This window comes from Antechinus flavipes, chromosome 3 (assembly GCF_016432865.1).
Source record: "Antechinus flavipes isolate AdamAnt ecotype Samford, QLD, Australia chromosome 3, AdamAnt_v2, whole genome shotgun sequence".
In the NCBI taxonomy this organism is placed as follows: Eukaryota; Metazoa; Chordata; class Mammalia; order Dasyuromorphia; family Dasyuridae; genus Antechinus; species Antechinus flavipes.
This window is the reverse complement of record NC_067400.1, coordinates 90322957-90344170: the sequence shown is the minus strand read 5'-3', so window position 1 is coordinate 90344170 and position 21214 is coordinate 90322957. Positions and strand designations below refer to the sequence as shown.

Below are 21214 nucleotides of genomic sequence, written 5' to 3'. Positions count from 1 at the left end.
ATGTAGACAGCCCCATTCCCAGCACTAGTTCAGGAATTTCTATCCCAGGGCTTGCTCCCTTCTCGCTGCTGTTGCCACCACAGTCACTACCACTATACTGCACTCCTGGCCAAGCCCAGCAGACCTCTCTCTCTACCTTCCTAAGCCACCCTGAGTTGATTCCCTGACTTTTTCTTGGCTTTCCTAAATCAGAATTCAGTCTGGCACATTTTCTAAGTTGTTATGAAGAGCTATGTTAGGAAAGCCAACAAAAACGCCATTATTCTGCCAGGTTGAGCCTTCTCCATTGCCCCCATCACTGTAGAGAACAGCCATTAAATGTGACAGGCACGATGTCACTGAATGAGTGCTGGAAGGAGAACGGATGTGCCAAGTGGATCAGACTACCATAACCTCCCCAACTTTCACTTCCCCTCATATCCTACATAGGACCCAGACCCAGGACCAGATGTCCTGGGGACGCAGCCCCACATGCCCCCCACACAGCGTCACAGCAGTGCCTGCTTCCAGCCATTCCAGGGAGAGCACAACAGGCCCACCAACAACTGTCACCTACGGGCAGGGACCAGGAAGGGCAGGGCCCCCCGCTGGCAGTCTTTCTCCCAAAGTAGCTACCCAGCAACCATCATTCAGGGCAACCCTCACTGCAGAGGAAAGGCGTGTGGATCCCACAATCATCCACCGAGAGCCAACAACCACGAGTGCAGCCGGCAAGCCAGCCTGGCTAAAGCAGCATCATAGATGGACTGCACATGACCATCAACTGTACACTCACTTCTCCCCAGACCCTAAAAAGCTCGTAATTCACAGTCCACGCCCCATTGTAACCCAACCACCATCAACCAGCCCAGTCATCACCACAACTAATACTTAATAAAGGCGTTTTATTTTTTCTTTGATTTTTATGAAACACCAAGAGAGATTGTTACAATATTTGGGAACAGAGAAGTTATCCCTCCAACCATTGCTTTTTTCTAAAAGTCTAACAGAATGAATGATAAGTCTGCTGTCTCAATTCTAGATTTTAAAAGAACTAACAGTAGAGGGGTAAAGGAAGTAAAATGAGAGTTTTTGAGCAAGAAAATATTTTGTTCCCAAGCATACATACTGTCACACAGTTAAAAAAGGAGTCAAGCAGTAAAATGGAGCTAACCTGAGTGTAATCTGTTGATGAAAGATTGGTCAAGCTCCAGGATTCTCTCATACAGATGCCAATAAAAGGAAAGGCATCATCTAGGGAAAGGATTCAATAATGGAAATTTGGAAAACGACAAAAGCATTTCAAAATAAACTTTGCTAGCATTGAGAAAAGCTAACTTCATAGCATTATTACAAAAAAGGCTAACAATGAACAACTCTTATCTGCTAACCTTATTTATTACAAAAAGGAGAAGTCCCTTCCAAGGAACTTTTTTTCTTTCTTTCTTTTTTTTGCTGAGGCCAAGGTCACACAGCTAGGAAGTATTAAGAGTCTGACACCAGATTTGAACTCAGGTCCTCCTGACTTCAGGGCTGGTGCTCTATACACTGCACTCCCAGCTGCCCTGTTTTCCAAGGTATTATTAAAGAAAAAAAATGTACCATGTTTCTTTCCAACCGTTTCGCTTTATGTAGATTAAGCAGGCTTATATTTAATCAGTTATATGGTCCCTATGTTTTTGGTAATTAATTCCAGCTAAAACTAATGTACTTTTCTTTTTCTTTTTTAAAACATTTGATTGTTTAGTATTCACTTGGTCAGTCAGGTAAAAAAAAAATTTTAACAAAGATACTCATTTTCACCTAGGTAAGATTTTATTGTAATTTAATAAATTAAGGGAAAAGCCTACTCAGTAGCTTGGTGTGTCTTTAGCCTGTGATGTGCTTTGAAAAATAAAATTGTCATTGGTATGCAAAATCTTACTTAACAGCATGTCTGAACTAGCAAAAGGCAAGGGCTGAAGCAAGTCCACTGAAAAAAATTCCAATTTTTCACGGGTATCACAGTAAACAGTCTAGTTGTAATACTTCAATTAAAATTAGATTTAATTTCTTTTCGATGATTCAAAAGCACTATTGTAATTTGGTTACAAGGCTTGAAATGATGCGATTAGAAGACTCAATTCAACAATTAGATACTTGATACAAGAAACCTTAAAAGTATTCTGATATTAAAATACATTTTTTAAATAAGCTAGGGAGCAGAAAATGTATGGCCAAGCCTGATCATTGTTCTCTTTGGGAAAAAAAAAAACTCAAAAATTAAGAAAATTACTTGAATCAAAAGGAGTTATATAAGTACATTCCTAAGAAAAAAAGCAAAGACAACGACCAACTGTCTATAACCTATCTGAGAGAAGCCACAGAAACCAAGAAGTGATATTACTGGGTTATTGAGTCAAATGTGGACTGAATTATCCCTAACCTGTTTTTTGTACAAGCACGAGGTTAATGAATAAAATGGGGGTGGGAGGGAAGAGAAGAGAGAGAGAAAAAGAGAGACAGACAGACAGACACACTGAGAGAGGGAGGGAGGGAAAGAGGGAGAGGGAAGAAGGAGGGAGAGAACGAGAAGAGAATTCAGATTTCTTTTAGTTTCTAGAATTTAGCTTCTGAGCATTATAATGTAAAGAAGAATATAAAGTTAAGTAATGAAATATACAATGCCACAGTGAAAACAATGCTTTAAATGCAAATGATTTAATCTCACCTTTCTTTCTCTTAGGTTGCTCTGGTATTGTAGTTTCCAGGGATTCAATGTATGTATCTTGAATTTGATGTGATTCCATCACTTCGGGAATCCCATCCAGTGTGACTGATACATGGGTAATGGGTGCAACAACAATCTCATCTTCAGATGAAGCAAATATATTAGCTAAAGGAAACAGAGTTATAATTACCTCTAGAGAAAATAAAAGCCAATAATTTTTATTTTTATAGGAAAAACAAACTAGGATGAAAGAAAACTATAATTACCAAATTAGGTTTATTACCCAAAGGAATGCCTGAATTACAATGGCAAAAAAGATGTAATAAAATGAAAAAAATGTTACAAGCATATGGTATATTATTTAGATATTGATAACTACCTATACAAATTACTACTAAACCTAAAAGAATCATGTCCACATAGATCTATTTTTTACAATTCCTAAAATGGCTCAATAGATAAAAACACTGGCCCTGGAGTTGGGAGGATCCAACTTCAATTGCAGTCTCAGACACTTAACACTTACCAGCTATATGAACTTGGACAAATTGCCCCCAATTGCCTTGCAATAAATAAAGGAATGGATGAATAAACAAATAATCAACAAAAATAGGAATTCTAAACCATTTTTATACAAGAGCCTTCATTTGGGAAAAGAATGATATACCTTTCTCAACAACAACAACAAAAAAAAAAAGACACTGTATATACAAAACACTGTCCTATATAATTTTTTTATATATTAAACCTTTCTAACACGTATAATTATATGTGCTAAACCTTTTTAACATATATGTTACATGTGTTAAAAAGAGTGCCACAATAGTTCTAGAAGGTGTCACCAAAGATAGAATATTTAGAGAAAAAAGGAAAAGAGAAACAGGTACAAGTAATTAAAATGAAAGCAGTGAACATTCCTGCCCTCTATTTAAAAATAAAGCAGCTATCTATCCAAGCATATAGGATGTGTAGGGAAAGTATCATATTAGGTGAGTTAACACAACTCAATTTAAAATTCTGCTTTTTTTTTTACTAGGGATGTAAGTCACCAACATATAAAAACTCTTATGCTATCTAAAAACTTACACATTCTTTTTTCATCCAGCATTGGACCTGGGGAGTCCATATTGAGAAGGGCCTCAGCAGCTTCAATTGTTTCAATCGTTTCATCTCCATTATGGCAAGAAGCTTCAACTACAATGCAGAAAGAAACTAAGTGAAACTGGTGTCAGATCATTCTTATGAAATTTTATAGGATGCTTGTTTTTCATATTTCTTATTTCTATAAAGAAATATATTTTATTCCCATTTAACTTAAGCCTTCTGTTGTAATTATATATCTATAACAATGGTATCCAAAGTTATCATCACAAAATCATGGAAGCCACCTTTCCAAAATCACAAAATTTGGGACATTATAGTCACTCACCTGTAAGAGTGATATCATCATCATCAATAATTTCTTCCTCAGCAACATCCAATGAACTTTCAGTAATCATATCGCTAGGTTCATCCACACAGGCTAGACCAGCATAACCATTAAGGATATCTGCACCAGGAACATGTTCCACAATAACAGCCGGGAAAATAGCAGGATCACCAAGCTTAAAAATAAATAAATAAATAATCCTTGTAAGCAGTAAGAATTGACAATGATTAATTCTAAATTTACTGAATAAAAACTAAAAGAACATTTTAAAAACAATTTATCAATTTAGTTCTGATATTTTATAGAGAACTTTTCTAACAGCTTACACTATTCTGCTTTTTCTAAGAATACTCCTTTCTAGTAAGTCATTCAATAAGCATTCCCATGCCTACTGCATGCTAGGCAGCACTGTGCAAAGCACAAGGAGTGGGGCTGTACAAACCAAAGCAGTCTCTGCTCCAAACAGCTCACCACCCAAGGGGAGAGACAACAACCAAATAACTACAACACACACACAGGCTAAGTCAGAAATAACTGACAAACAGAAAGCACAGAATTAAGGGGCTTTGGGAAAGGCTTTCCATAGAAGCTAAAATGAAGCTGAGACTTTAAGGAAACCAGGAGGCAGAATGGAGGACATTCCAGGTATGGGAAGAGCACTTCAGACCTGGAGACAGGCAGTAAAAACAGCCCCCCAAGTTGAGATGTGGCAAGGAAGAAATCACTGGATCTCAAAGTATTGGGAGTATTGAAGGGAAGGATGTCAGACCCTAAGCTTTGGGGAGATCAGTTTGGTGAAAAAAAAAACTGTTCAGGAGATCAGCTGAATGGAAAAGGATCTAGAACAGGGAAAAGCTTATGTCTAGAAGACCAAGAACAAACTAATGTAACAGTCAAGACATGAAGTCATGAGGGCCTGTTGTCAGGGGGATGGGACTATCAAGAAGATGGGAAAGAGCAGGGTGTTTGAAGGGATGCTGATATGCTTGATGAAGTCTGGGGACAATGACTGAGCCAGGCACTCCCTCATGGAGTGGAAGGAGCAGAATTTTCTGGCAGAATTTGGAATGCGCGATAGCTACAGATTTAGTGAGCCTTAGAGGAGGAAAGACGACTGAGGGAGTAGTGGTGACCCTGGAAGTGGTCGGGGGAAGCACTCCCTCACCTCAACCAGTGAATCTCAGGGAGAATGAAAGAGAAAACAGGGAAGGACAGGGTGGTCAGGAAGGTGCAGGAGGGAGCAGCGAGAATTCCAGATCTCCAATTCTATGAATGTCACTTCAGTTTTGTCAATCAGGAGAGAGAACAGAAAGGGGGGGAAAATGTTCATAGTATCTACCAAACAAGACAGTGCATGGAATATTAGAAGAAAACAAATTATGCTATAAATTCAAAGGCTCAACATTCAAGAAAGGAAACTCGTCTTACATGCTTGTAAACAAATGCACAAAATACATCACCAACACAAATTAGAGACAATAATGCAATCAAAGAAATTTGATTTTCTAGGTTATCACTAAGATTCACAGAAGGGGATTATTACAAGAATATGGTTCTGGAAGGATATACCTTATTTAAAGGTACTTTATTTAAAAGTAGCAAAGTACCACTAATGCATTATTGGTGGAGTTGTGAAATGATCCAGCCATTCTGGAGAGCAATTTGGATCTATGACCAAAGGGTTTTCAAACTACCCTTTGATCCAGCCATATCTGTACAAGACCTGTATTCCAAAGAGATCATAAAAAAGGGCAAAGGATCCACATGTGCAAAAATGTTTGTGGCAGCCCTTTTTGTAGTGGTAAGGATCTGGAAACTGAGTAGCTGCCCATCAGTTGAAGAATGACTGAATTAATCATGGTTTATGAATGTTATGGAATATTATTGTTCTATAAGAAATGATCAGAAGGATGATTTCAGAGAAGTCTGGAGAGACTTAGATGAACTGATGTTGAGTGAAGTGAGTAGAACCAAGAGAACATTGTATACAGCAACAACAAAATTATATGATAATCAACTGTGATGGATATGGCTCTTCTCAACAATACACTGATTTAAGGCAATCCCAATAGACTCATGATGAAAAAACTGCCATCTGCATTCAGAGAGAGGACTGTGGAGACTGAGTGTGGATCACAACATAGTATTTTCACTTCTATTTTGTTTCCTTTTTTTTTTTCCTTTCTCACTTTTTTTCCTTTTCATCTGATTTTTCTTGTACAGCACAATAAAAGGGGAAATATTTACAATAATGGCATATGTTTAGCCTATATTGGATTACTTGCCATCTAGGGCAGGGAAATGGGGGGAAGGGAGAAAAACTTGGAACACAAGGGTTTTGCAAGGATAAATGGTAAAAACTGCCTTTGCATGTATTTTAAAAATAAAAGGCTATCTATATAAAAAAAATAAATTAATTTAAATAAAGAATATTGTGCTGGAGCATGACATTAAACAATATACTCATTAAATTTCAAGCCTTAAACTTCAGGAGACAAGTCCTGGATTTAAGTCCTATCTCTGACATTAATGCCTCAGACAACTGCCTGAGACTATGTAAATTGCGTTAAAAAAATTTTTTTAAAGGCAAAGATAAAATGCATTACAATTCTGTCAAGTCAGAAGCAGGGCAATTAGGTGGCACGGTGGCTAGAATGCTGAGCCAAGAGTCAAGAAGACTCTTTTTCCTGAGTTCAAATGCAGCCTCAGACTGGATGTGGCTCTTCTGGATGTGACTGGGTGAGTCACTTTACCTTTTTTGCCTCAGTTCGTTCATCTGTTTAAAAAAAGCTGGAGAAGAAATAAACTACACCAGTGTCTTTGCCAGGAAATCCCAAATAGAACCAGATATGACTTAAAAAAAAAAAAAAAAACCGAACAACAACATCAGAAGCTCCCAACATCAGAAGCTCCCAACATCAATGCAATTATGAACCTAAATGACCAAACAACAACAAAAATACTCCTACTAAAAATTCAGTGCTAACTAAGTCAACTTCATTAGTACAAAATGGGGAAGGTGAATCTGTGTGCATTCAATCTAAAAAAAGTTCTGGAAGATTTAGTGGCATGCAAACTCAACTTAAGTGAGATGGTAGCCCAATAGGCAAAAATACACTCTCAGATCACATTAAGTGGCACAAATTTCCAGGATAAAAGAAATAATAGTCCAGTTACTAGTAGGATGGGCACCAAATCACATTTGAAATACCGTGTTCTGCTTTGAATGCCACATCTGAGGAGTGACCTTGTTAAAATGGAATACATCCAAGATGATGAGGAGCCTTGAGCTCATGGCATATGAAAAAGGAGATACAGCTCTTAGATGTCTAAAAGAAGATGAATTGGGATTTGTTAGCTATCTTCAACAACTTGAAGGCTTTGCATTTAGAGGCTGCATCCTGACCCCCCCTGGCCATAGCTGGGTGATACAGGGCTTGGCTTATTGTAATAATAACTTAACTAAACTTCCTAAAAGCACCATGAGAAAGTCAAAGATGGCAGAAGCAAAGTCTGAATTAGATAGGCATTAGCTAGAGGCCTCTGAGGCCCCATCTAGCTCTCATATTCTGCAGTTCTGTGAATTCTACTTAGATTTAGTGTGACTACAGTTTATGCTCTGCTGTCATTAACAAATATCAAGAACAGTTAAGGTTAAAGATGCCGATTCCTAGTCTATGACATTAACTTTTTTTATTCCACAAAAAAATTAGATCCAGCAATCAAACTTGGGAATTATATGAATCCAAGGCTCTTTGCACTACACTATAGTGTCTCCCAAGTTGAAAGGTAATTTTCTTCTTTAAATATAAGAAAACAGAAATGCTTTTAAAGCTTATAGCATTTGCTCAATAATTCAATGACTAAGATGCATCAAAGATACCCTCCATCATTATTTACAATTCCACAAAAGTTAGTTTCTGTAATTTTGTTAACCTAGTCCTGACAAGACCCTATTTTGCACTTAGATTTGAGGTAAACTACCATTATAATCGAAGGATATTTATGAAGCTGTTTTGTTGTCTCTTTTCTGGCCTAGATGGAGGAGAAAAAAGAAAAAATGAGACTCTCTTTATCCCATCTTTCACAGGTCACCTTTTCTGAGGCTTCTATTATCAGTTTTTGTCCTGCCTTTTGTCACAAGTATTATAATAAAGAAACATCTAGGAACAGGACAACTAAAATTTCCCTTTTAGTCCCTCATTCGCCTTTTTTCTGCTTATGCAGACACTTCTGAGATTTCAGGGTAGTAGAGATAACTATTCCAGTATTTGTCCTCTAGAAGCTACCTCAACATTGCTGTGAGTCAGGACTACAACCAACAGACACAGAGATGATGATTCTTGCCTAAATTCAGATTAATTCCCAAATGTGTGCCATCTCTCTACAATGCCCAGCCACCTCTAGCTCCAGCCTGGGCTGCTCCTGATGGATGGGCTTGCCCCAAGCCTCTCCCATTCCAATCCATCTTCCAGTACAAATCTGATCACTCAATAGACACCAGTGGTTCCCTATTGCCTCCGTGGCAATGTGAGGCCTCCTAGCCCAGCCCCACCCCTCTAACTTTGCAGTCTTACAACTTTCCTACTGCACAAAGACTTCTCAGTCCAGTGGCTGTTCTACCAAAAACCTCTCTCTGCACGGGGCATTTTCTCTGGTGTCCTTCGTGCCTGGGACTCTCTCCATCCTCTCCTCTGCTCCTTTAAGTGGCAACTAAAATCCCACTTTCTACAGGAAGTCTTTCCTAACCCTTCTTAATTCCAGTGCCTTCTCTCTGTTCATTATTTTCCATTTATCTCTGTTTTGAAATATGTGTTTGTGTGTTGTTTCACTTATTAGATTATAGATGTAGATTAGATCCCTTAAAATTGTCTTTGTCTTTTGCTTCTTTTTGTATCTCCAGTGCTTACCATAATGCCTGGCACATAATAAGAGAGTTAATGTTTACTGACTGATTCTTTTTTTACTTTCACTTCCCACAGTGCTGACATAGAGTAAGAAGCTTCTAAAGTCTTATGCTAACTCTAATCTATGGTTGTCCCTTTCAATATGTCCAAAATTAGGAACTCTAATCCACTCACACCCCTACCCCGCGCAATTGGGAAATCCAAATAAAATATCTTGGCCATCAACTGTACCCAAAGAAGTATTAATTTTTTTCTTTTTCTTTCCTAGGGTGATTACCTTATTTAAAAATTAGATTAAGTATTTAGTCATAGGCTCTGTGTCACTTCTGGCTTCTGTAAAAATTCCCCCAAAACTTTCTTTTAATTTCTTGTGCCAACTAGTGATAAATGCAAATTAAGATAGTAAAGTTGTAAAGTGGAAGGGATATGATTTTTTGTGTTCTCTATAGACCTCAGTTTCCTCATGCGTGAAATGAGGAGGCCAGAATTAAATAAACTATAAGATCCCTTTCTCAGTTTTAACTCCTAAGACTTAAAGTCAGATACAAGGTAACATGCACAGCCACAATCATATCAGTTATTTTGCAATATAGTGGAGAGAGGAGGAGGTGAGTTGGAGAGGGGGAAGGGAAGGGAGAATAGTAGTTTTTGTTTTGCAACAATGGCAGATTTATCTGTTCGATTATGTTTGACTTAACCTATTATTACAACTAGAATTTCTGAAACATAAATCAGGTGAAAGTAAAAGGAAATAGTCTAGAAAGCATACTGGCAGGAGGAAAAAAAAAAAAGTCTGGGATTAACTTTTTGCAACAGACAAATTTCAAATAACATTGAAATTCTGTTTATGTTTATTATTTCCAAACTTAAGAAGAAGCCCAATGCAATGAAAAAAAAAAGGACAGAATTAGAGTTAAGACCTGGTCACTAATACATTCTAGCTATGTGACTAAAGGCAAGTCACTTGGCATTTCAGTGTCTTAGATTTGGAAAAGTTTATAAGAATTGTCTATTACTCACAGGTAAGAGTCATCAGAGGTAACAAACTGTAGGCAGAAGCAGATTAAATTGTAATAGGACATTATTTAACTAAAGTAAGAATACAACTCAGATAATATTACTTTGAGGTTTTCTAAGTCAATATACTGTCCATATAGATTGATATCATTGTTCTATACCATTAGAGAGAGCACAATGTAATTCTCCATATATAGTTTAAATCACAAAACCAGATTTTTTTAAAATTCCAAAACTTAACTTTTTTCCCCAAAAACAACTAACTCCTGCCCTTATAAAACATTTGACAGTACTCATACCTATCATATTGGCTAATATGAAAGGAAAGGTAAAAAGATAAACAAATGCTAAGAATGTGGGAAAAGTGAGATACTAATATACTGTTTGGAGTTGTGAAGTGATCCAGCCATTCTGGAGAGCAATTTAGAATTAGGATTCAAAAACTGTGCATACCTCTGAGCCATCAATACTACTGCTAGGTCTTTATCCCAAAAGTTTTTTTAAAAGGGGGGGAGGGGTTAAGGAGTTGGGAAGCAAGAGGGAACACTATTTGTAATTTTGTAATATTTATAGCAGCTCTTTTTGTGGTAACTAAAGAAATGGAAATTGAGGAGTACCCATTAATTGAGGAATGACTGAACAAATTATAGTACATGGTTGTAATGGAACATTCTTGTGCAATAAGTGAAAAAGCAGGATGATTTCTGAAAAACCTGGAAACTGATATAAAGTGAAGTTAGACGAATCAGATTACACATAATAAAAACAATATTGTACAATGAAGAACAGTGAATGATTAAACTATTCTCAGCAATACAATGATCCAAGACAATCCCAAATGACTCATGATAAAAAATGCTACCTGCCTCCAAAGAACCAACCTTTGTATGAGGCAGACAAGTATATTTCTCCCTCTTTCTCATTTAAGTCTTACACAAAACAACTAATGTAAAAATGTTTTACATGATTGCACATGTATAAGCTATATTAGATTGCTTACTGTTTCTGGGAGAGGAGAGGGTAGAGAAGAGAGAGAATTTGGAATTCAAAACAAAAACAAACAAAAAAAATGAATGTTAAAAAATTGTTTTTACTCATAATTATTTTTTAAATGTTTGACAATATGAAATTTTATTCAAAATGTTCCTTATTTGAAAAGAAACTAAAAAAATACTAAACTAAAAGGTACTTTTCAAACACACTAGAAAGGAATTTTAATATGAAATCAAACCATAATCTAGTGTTTAACTCAAATTGCAGGCTAGAACAGTTTATTTTGTCACATATAAAAATCAATGATAAATTTAAAAAACTTTAAGACAAAGCGAAAAATCAGTTAAGCAATAGGAATAGTGGAGTGGTTTTGTTCCCTGATTCAATCCAGCACAGGCTCTGAGAGAGTCTTCAAGAAACTATGCATGAACCCCTTCCAACTTCACTGAGTAAATAAATTTGTTCCCCAAACATGTGGAAATAAAAATGCTTGAGAGCTGACCAAATAACTTGTTAGGTTTTGCCCAATTTCTCTAGCAACAGGGTTCAATCTGGTATGTGAAAGTTGTGTAACATCCTGTCAGTATTCTTTATGAAGCAACTTAAAAGGAAACAACTATTTATCCAGGCTTTCCCTTAAAATGCAAACAATTAATTACAAACTACTTTAAAATATAGACCCCCTTTTAGAGGACCTTTGTATTCTCTTCAAATTATAATGTCCAGTTTTGATAAAGACTACTTAGTGCCACATACCTTAGACAATTATAAAATAACAGATTTTCTCTAAAAATCAGAAATTCCTAGTTAATCATATTTTAGCTCATTGGAACCAATATACTACATGAAAACAGCATATGATTCTTTTAATTGTTTTATCATGATGGAAACCCAGTATATAAAACTAAGCTTATTCAGTGTCTAATTACTAGAATGTTGAACTTACAAGGTTTTCCTTATCTTCATCACAGCCAGAATTCAAGGGCTGGCATTCCTATGTAACAGAAACAAAAGTCTTTTCAGAAGAAGTACGATCAAGCTATCACATACAGTTTATTAGCTATGATCATTATTAATATTGTACAATCTCTAGCTCCTCTATGACCATGTTTTGGTTTTGTAGGGGGTAGGAGGGTTCTTTTATTTTGTTTTTGAGGGAGAGAAAGAAGAATGGAAGGGAATGCCATAAGTTTGGAAGGAAGGAAGGAAGGAAGGAAGGAAGGAAGGAAGGAAAGAAGGAAGGAAGAAAAAAGAAAAATGGAGTTTTCAGACAGTTTCCTTCATGCAGAAAATTACTTTCATAACCACAAACTGCCCAAATCCTTTTAAAGGTCACATTCATTACTTTCAGCAGGAGTATTACTGTCAATTAACTGAGGTTCCCTGTGAGGATTTTCTATTTTACAGGGAAAGAAATTTGGGGGATTTTATAGCCCACATATATAGTGAACAAAAAACAACATTTCAGTGCCTGTCTATTAGAAATATAGAAAGATAGCTGAAAGGACCACCTAGTCCAAACACTGCTCACCTCTGCCTTTTCAAGGGAAGGCAGATAGAAGTAATACCTTGCCTGATGTGACAAGACAGAATTCAGAACTTCTTCTAAGATCTCTCCATTACACAGAATCACAAAGATAAAAAACACTTCAGAAAACCTTTACTCCAATCCAAGACCTCAGTTGGGGCCCCAATCCCCTCTACAATATAGCTGACATGGGAGTATTCCAGCCGTTGTGCAAGGAGGCCCCTCGCCCCAACTCAATTCCTAAGAAACCTATTTTTTTAAACAGTCCCAATTGTTACAAAGAATTCCCTTACATGAAGTCTAATTTTTTTTTCCTCAGCAACTTCTACTCTGCTTCCCTTTAATGCTCTTCCATATCATAACCCTTCAATTTTTAAAAAATAATTGTCCTGTGTCTATCCCTGATGTCCAATCTAAACATCTCCAACTCCTTCTATATTGTCTTTGTCAGACAATAGGATCCTATTAAAAGTTTATTAGGCATTAAAGTAGATTAGTAAGATGCTTCCAGCCATAGGATATAAAGAGAAAAAAAGAGGGAAAAAATTAACCAGGAGCAAGGAGGAATGTCCAGTTAGAGGCAACTGAAGGCAAAAAACTCCACACAAATCTATAATTTCCACTATTTTAAAAACAAACAAAAATTTTCCTCAAAATAAAAGCAAGATCAAGTCATTGTTTTTCCCTAAGTCACAATGGATAGAGTGCTATCTGGAGGTAAGACAGAAATTTAAATTCTGACTTTTGACACTGATTGTAAGACTATATTAACCCTTCAGTTGCTAATGGCTGTAAATTAATAGAGAATGTGTCAAACAAAAGAGAAGTGTCCTTATCAACTCTGAAAACACTGCTCCAAGTCCCTATTTTAATATCTCACAATAATCGCATAGGAAAAAAGGCCTAAGGGACAATTATCACATGGCTGACTTTTTTTTGAAGGGGAATGAAAAGGAAGGAAAACAGCCTCACAGTAGAGCAAAATGTCTACTGGTCAAAAGGTCAAGACTTTATTCCTTCCACTCTAAATGGGTATTAAAATGCATGCACTAAGTTGTTTTGGATGCTGCAATGCTATTCCTATGATGCTGAATGTTAGGATCTCTCCTCCATGGGGTTGCATATACTGTCCTGACTCCTACCTGCAGGATGCCTTCTCTAGATCATCACACCCACCCAGTGTTCCACTCCAAAACTCTGAGCTTCCAAGGCCCTCAGAATTCTCCCTCCAGTCTTTCACTTGATGACTTCCATGACTCTTTTGGATAGAAACCTCTTCCCAGATGACTCCCAGTCTTTACCCAGACCTCAGCCCCTCTCCTGAAAGCACCAACTGCTTGTTAGGAATTCCAAACCATATAGGCATCCCAAACTCAACATGTTTTAAAAAAAAAAAAAAAGGTCATCATATCTCTGACTGCAGAACAACTGTCTCTTAAGCCATCCCAATTTTTACCATGACTACAACATCCTTTTGGTCTTCCCAGTTCTTAACCTGAAGAGGCAATCTCCTTTACCCCATATATTCCATCATTTACTGACTGCTTCTCTCTCCATTCCACTCACTCTTGGTTCAAGCCTTCATCTTTTCCCTCCTACTTTATTATGGACTTTATGACTACTTGGATACTCTCCTCATTGTCCTCCCTACCTCCTCTATTCCCCACCAATCTACCTTCCAAACAACAGGCAAAGCTGATTCTGTCATTATCCTAATTCACTCCAGGCTTTTGTACTCCCTCTAGGATCAAATATAAAACAACTCCTTTTTGTCATTTAAAAAACCCTTTACAATCTGGGTCCCAATCTGCCCTTCCAATCTTATCCTATATTACCCCCTTACACACTACAGAGTCCAACCAAGGAGCCAGGCTGACCCCCATCCTCTCTATGCCTTTGCACTGCTTCCCTTCTGGGCCTGGAATGCAAACTCACCTGGTTTCCATCCCCTTACAAATCCAAATCCAGCTCATGTGTCATCTTTTCCCTACCCCAGAGGGTCTTGTGCTCCTCCAGTCCCATCCAATTACTCGTTTATTTTATATACATGCATATACAGTTTTGTTAACAATGTAAATTTACAATTAAAAAAAAAAAAACTCATCTTTAGCAAAGAGGCCTAAGACAAGAACTTTATCTGTAATTTTATTAAGCAGGAAGTAAAATGAGGCAGGTACCTGAAAGAAGTAATTTAGTTATCTCACAAGAACTCCATGAAATAAACAACCTCATAACAGATGTTACCAAAATAGTGATAGAAGGAACTCAATCATGTTAAGCTAATTAAGCACAAGATGATAAGCAATGCAATATTAAAGGGGAGTGCTGCCCTAGTGACACCAAGCTGCCTGATTAATTAAAACTAAAATTGGCATGACTTTTCAATCTAAGAACCACGTCAGCTGTTCTCCGGCCAATCAGAAAATTAAGAAAAGTTGAAGGAAATCAGAAAAAAGGGGGGTTATACTGTTCTCAATTATTCACTATTCTCTATTCACAATCATTCCACTATGATTTCCCCAAAAACAACTATTTAACATCTACTTAAAATGATTAAATCATTTATTAAATTAATTTTTGAATTTGAATTTGAATTATTTAAATAAAAATTAAATTATTAAATACTGCCATGAGACTGATAATTAATAAGTATCACACAAAAAAAAAAAAGGACTTTGAGGGAATTATAGAAAGATGTTTCATTCTGGATTAAATCATTACAAAGTTCTTTCTTATAATGAGCTAAAAAAAAAAATCCATCATTTAGTCTTAGTTCCATCTCTGCAATAACATAGAATGTGATAAGCTTATAGTGAATAAACATATCATAAACCACCTTTGTCACTCTCAATCCAGGCTAAACAGCACTAATTGCATGGTTTTTAGACCAATAAAGCCAGCCACTTCTAGATATATCCCAGTTTCTCAGCTATCTGAGAAAAATGTGAGGCCCAAGTTGGAAGAAAATATTCTGTGTATAACCCTAAATTCTGTGTATAAGCACAGAGTAAAACAAAACTATCACTGCAGTATAAGTGATTATCTATGTGGCAAATGCCCTATACTCCCAAATACTGTTGATTTGTTTTGTTTTAATTTCCTTTAAAAAGAGAGAAATCTTCACTAGGGGGAGAAGGATTGTATATTTGGAAATGAAGGTGAAAGTGATGTCAAAAGAAGAAATAGGGATTTTTTTTTAATGCCAAAAAAAGTGTCAACAATTGGAAAGGGTAAGGGAATAAACATGTAAACGGCTATTACCTGCTTCTAGGAACTGTGCTAAATGCTTTACAGATATCTCATTTAGGGAGAAAAATGTTAGAGATTTAATCTGATTAGCAGATTTTTTAAAAGCAAAGAAAAAACATTCCAGATATAATCTTATTAGCATAGAGTAAAACAAATTTATAATCTATGATATAGATACTATTGTTTTCCTAACATAGAGTAAGCTTGAGTTAATTTTTTTTAATAAGCATATATTAAATTTGTCATCATTTAAAATCATGATCTTTCATAGGAGCTACCTTTCTCATCCTATACTGATATATTTAAAATCTAAATATAGCACCTGAAAAATGACAAGAGTAAAGAAATAATATTGGTATCAGCTTAGTTCTTAAACTCACAGAAGCCTTCTCAATTATAACTTTGTCATAGGATATATTTGTTCTCTATTGTCTTCTCAATTATGTGTCAACCACACCTTCTGGAGCATATTTGTATATGGGATATAGCTAACCCCATAAGCTGTAGGCTTTCTTAGAGCAGGAACTGAATTCAGGTATTTTTGTATCTCCCCAGCACCTGATATGTAGGTGCTTGCAGGAGGGACTTAATTAAATCATACATTCAGCAACTCTTTATCAATAAAAATACTAAATAGGGTAGGGCCAAAGGAAGAAGAAACTGGCAGCACACTAAGAGACCACTCTTCAGACTAACATTACTTTAAGTATTTATAATAAATGCTTTATGTGTGGTTGTTCAATCAGGTTATAGAATTACTCAATTCTAATCATCCAAGGCCCATATCTCTATTTCATACAAAAAGATACAGCCATGTGAAATAACTTTGCAAAAGCAAAACACACACTACATTTACAATCTATTTTGTAGCTAATTCCTGAATACAATAGCTTCTGAATTTACTCATACAATACTGTGTATCCACCACACAATGGCACTATTGGGGAGAAAAGGGAAGGGAAAGGAATTAGAATTTCCGAAAAATAAAGCATAAAAAATAAAAATGCACTGGAACTCTCTTGAACATAAAATCACATCTTTTTATTATTGAGGTTAAAGGGGAATTTGCAATCATTATCAATTAATTCTCTTTGAACAAAATCTCTTTTGAATAAAGCTTCCAAGAGTGGAAGAAAATAAATTGAATCTTTACTAATTCTTTGAAATAATGGTTTCCTTCCAAGTAAATGTTTTATACCAACTTATCTGTCATCTGTCTCCCTCAAAAAAAAAAAAAAATTTAACAAAGAATATGTATTAAGGGAGGGAGTTTCCATAAGCTTTTCAGTTCCTTTTATTCAAAGCACATGGGCATTTACTCTGGTCTTTTTCTTGCCCAATATAGCAAGTCAGTCAATAAACATTTATTAAGCAATTAGTAATGTGCCAGGTAAGTGCCAAGGACACAGGCAAAAACCCAGTACTTGATTTCAAGAAGTCACCATCTAATGGATGAGACAACACATATGAACAAATAAGTTATATACAGGATAAATAAGACATAAGTAATAGAGGGAAAACACCAGAATTGGGAGTTCAGACAAACTCGCAGTAGTATGTACTTCCTTAAAGTAATCTGGGAGAGGGTAGGACTTAGTAACATTACAAAAACTCATGATAAAATGTCGAATTAAGACTCATTATTCTCACTTCCCAATAAGAATGAAGATATATTTAAATGTGGCTTGATGCACCTGACCTGTTTTTCCAGTTGCTGCAGCTGGCCCCAAAGTTTGAAATCAGCAGCACTCATTACCTGTTCTAATGTTCACCATATCCAAAGACTAAATAAACAAAATTTTATAAGATGTTCTGCCTTATTGGAAAATGACTTCATCCTTTCTTATATTAGCAACACTACTAATGCCAATTCAAATGAGTTAAACAAAACAAAACAATACAAAAAAAATCACTATCTATCTCCAGTGGGCTGCAGACTTTGCCAGAGAGTGAGTAAACAGGAGAGTTTGTTTTCGGCATCCTTCTATCCACCTCTTCTACTACCTATTGCTGGAACATCTTGCTTCTGTGCTTAATCTCCTACACTGTTAACTAAGAAGCCCTCTCAGTTTTATATGACCCCTTATATCTTCCCTCAATTAAAAAAAGTCTCATCAACTACTATATGCAATATTGAATATTAATTAAAAAGAAATAAATTTACTGAGTGGAATTAAATTTGAAATTCGACCTACTGTTACTTCAGAAAGTTATAAAGGAATGATCCTAACATAAGGAGTGGTTTTTAATAAGAGGGGTAAAGCGTCTTTATCTCTACATTCTTTCTGCCAGATTTTAGTCCAAATATTAACTCAAATCTAGTTCGTTATCTTCCCAGGCTCCTAAGCCTTCAACCAGGGTAGTAAGACATAGAGCCTTTTCAGCTCTAAATCTACAATCTTATAGCTCTATGATATCTCCATTAGAGAAGTTTGACCCCATTCACAGGATTCCTCCCTCAGAATACTCTCCTGCTTATCACTTAATTACCAATAATAAAGACTCCAAAGAGTGAACCAAAGTGGGGGGAGTGAAATAGACAGAAGGGGATCCAGGGATGCTGATTAGGCAGAGCTCCAGGGGCTGAGGTTGCACTCAGGCTCAATCCAGGACAGCCTAAAGAGCCTCTCACCAAACAAATCCTGGACTGAGCCCTGCCCAGTAAGGGAGGAAAGGGAGAAGAGGATGAGCCACAAGAGTTCTCAGCTAGGCCAGAAAAGCTGGTTTACCCAAAGCAAAGCACTGAAGAATAGCTAAACAAAAAAGAACAAAGGCATACACCCATAAAAGAGCTCCAAAACACTTGGAAGTAAAGAAGGAAAACAAAGTCAGATACACTCTTATTAACGCCCAACTTGGGGCTTTGGGAGTCACTTTATCATGCTTGAGATACACATCTCATTTTTCTGTACGATTAGATCTTTTTCAGTATGGACTATTATTTACTCCTATCTGCTACACATACACGAGGAATGAAAAAGTTGTTGAATCTTCCTGCAGGGATTGCAAATAGAACAAGACATTGCTACTGCTTATAAATAAGCATTTATTAAACACCTTCGATCTGTCAGGCATTATGACATGCACTAGAGATAAAAACATTAAGGTGGAACAGTCGTTGCCCTCAAGGAGCGTACATTCTAAGGGGCAAGACAGCATACAAGCATCCGTGCAACTATCTGTACGCAGTCCTCCCCCTGCACACACACATACTCACTACAAAAGGGGGTGGGGGCATAGGTACCCTCTCAGCTGGGGGTCTGGGAAACAATTCATGAACGAGCTGAGTGGGGCATGTAGCGTCATCCAAATTTAACAGCCAAGCCACCAAGCAATCTGGAGCAGACTGTGGTAAGTAACATCTAAGAGATCTGGATAAGTAGTTTTGATATGAAGTTGTTACAGTGTCAAACATTGAAGCTCCCACTTTATCCAAGAGTGAACAGGAAGTTAGTGGAGAGGGGAGGAAGGAGGGAAGAGACACAGAGAGACAGACATGGAGAATGGTGGGGGGAGAAAGGGAGGAGAAGATAGAGAGAGACAGAGAGGAGAAGAGAAGAGAAAGCAGGGGAGAGAGAGGGAAGAACGGTGAGAGACAGACAGACAGACAGACAGACACGGGGGGGGGGGGGGGGAAGAGAGATGGGAGGGGGGAGAGGGGGACAGGGATAGGGACAGAGACAGAGAGAAAGAAATGAGGGAGAGCAAAGATCAGAGTTCAAATCTGACCTGAGACACCTCAAGCTGCATAACCCTGAATAAGTCCCTTAACCCCGTTTGCCTCAGCTTCCTCCTATGTAAAATGAGCTAGAGTAGGAAATGATATTCCACTGATACTTTTGTCAAGAAAACCTCAAATGAGGACATGAATCAGACATGACCAAAATGACTAAACAAATAAATAAAAACACAATAATGAAGGCCCACAAAACCCAATCAACATCATTCCCATAGAGAGCAATGTGTGTATTTTGTAAAGCACAAAATTTTAAGACTAGACCTATTTTGGATATTATCCTAGAAAGCGAAAGCTGTGAAGCAGTAATTTTTCATTGCAAGGAGCAATTAGTACCAGTTTTCTGTATATTTCTGTAAATTTTCAAGTCTTTCAGTGTTATCTTAATAGAACTTTGGGCATTTAATTCAAATTAAATTTGTCAAAAATTTTTACTAAGCCGACAGATGCATGTCCAGGTCATAGATTTAGACTACAGCTTATAGATTATTGGTGAAATGCTTAGTACACTGCCTGCTGATTCTATGCCCCCATCTAGAAGAAACTTTTAATAGCATTTATTCCAAAATTTTGATGGGATATTATTGTGCTATAAGAAATGAGGAAGGGATGGTTTCAGAAAAATCTGGGAAGAACTGATATAAAGAAAAGTGAGCATTATACAGAGTAACAGTAATATTGTAACAATAATCAATAGAGAAAGAATTACTCTGATCGATACAGTGATCCAAGATAATTCCAAAGGATTGATGAAAAGTGCTATCCACCTTCAGAAAGAGAACTGATAAACTCTGAGCCCAGGCTGAATTACATTTTCTTTCATTTTGTAATAAATAACATTTTATTAAATTAATATTAATAAATGATAGACACTTCCAATTTTTTTAGATTAAAGCCTAAACAATACTCTCAAAAAACATTCAAGTTGTCTAAACACAAGAAAAATAAGCAAAATGTTACCTCATTATTACCTAAAAGGAGATTTATTCATAGAGCTAGGTAATAATTGAAACTATCTCTGAACTTCTTTCACGTTTTAAATGCAACAAGTAAAAACTACAAAAATAAATGTGGATGATAGTAGGTCCTGTGAAAACCAACAAAAATCTAATATACATAGTTTACTTACTCTTGAATATACTAATCTATAACAAGGATAACGTAACCCTAATCTTGAGGTGGTTGCCTTGTCCTACCAAAATTTTTTGACAACCAGCACCCGCCCTTTCCTGATCTTGCCACAACCAATTACTCCTTATTTATCAATGACAACCCTAATTATTCCTTATTCTGCTTCCTAATCAGTAAAAAAAAAAAAGTTGATCTCTAAGTCTCAAAGTTCTATAATTCTATCCCAAGTAACTGACTCTTCTTCCTAAGAACGTCTCTCAAATACCACAGCTTTCTGCCAATGTACACAAAATAGGGAATTTAAATTCATTGAGTGTTGACCATTTGTAGGCATTGTGTAAGATAATGGGGATTAGAAAGAAAAAAATGGAGGAGGAAAACAATTAGTTCCTACCAAAGAAGTGAAATAAATGAATATCATATTTAGGGAAAAACAAGTAAATCAAGGATTTAAAAAAAAGACTCAAATACATCCCATTCCACCTGAAATCAAGATTCCTCCCCTTTCCCAAAAAAAGCACACAAGATAAGCATA

General features: G+C 36.5%; 1 protein-coding gene across 4 annotated transcripts in view; it reads right to left on the bottom strand.

Moving 5' to 3' along the window:
- ELF1 (E74 like ETS transcription factor 1) overlaps nt 1-21214 on the bottom strand; it is an 81838-nt gene that overhangs the window by 19788 nt on the left and 40836 nt on the right. For 2 of the 4 annotated variants that reach the window (XM_051983875.1, XM_051983877.1), the window contains exons 3-6: nt 11982-12029; nt 4119-4293; nt 3776-3883; nt 2690-2854 (exon numbers count right to left, since the gene is read on the bottom strand). In XM_051983875.1, coding sequence (XP_051839835.1) covers nt 2690-2854; nt 3776-3883; nt 4119-4293; nt 11982-12029 — 496 coding nt within the window. The remainder of the gene's footprint in view (nt 1-2689; nt 2855-3775; nt 3884-4118; nt 4294-11981; nt 12030-21214) is intronic. The other 2 variants (XM_051983876.1, XM_051983878.1) reach the window with 1 other exon arrangement.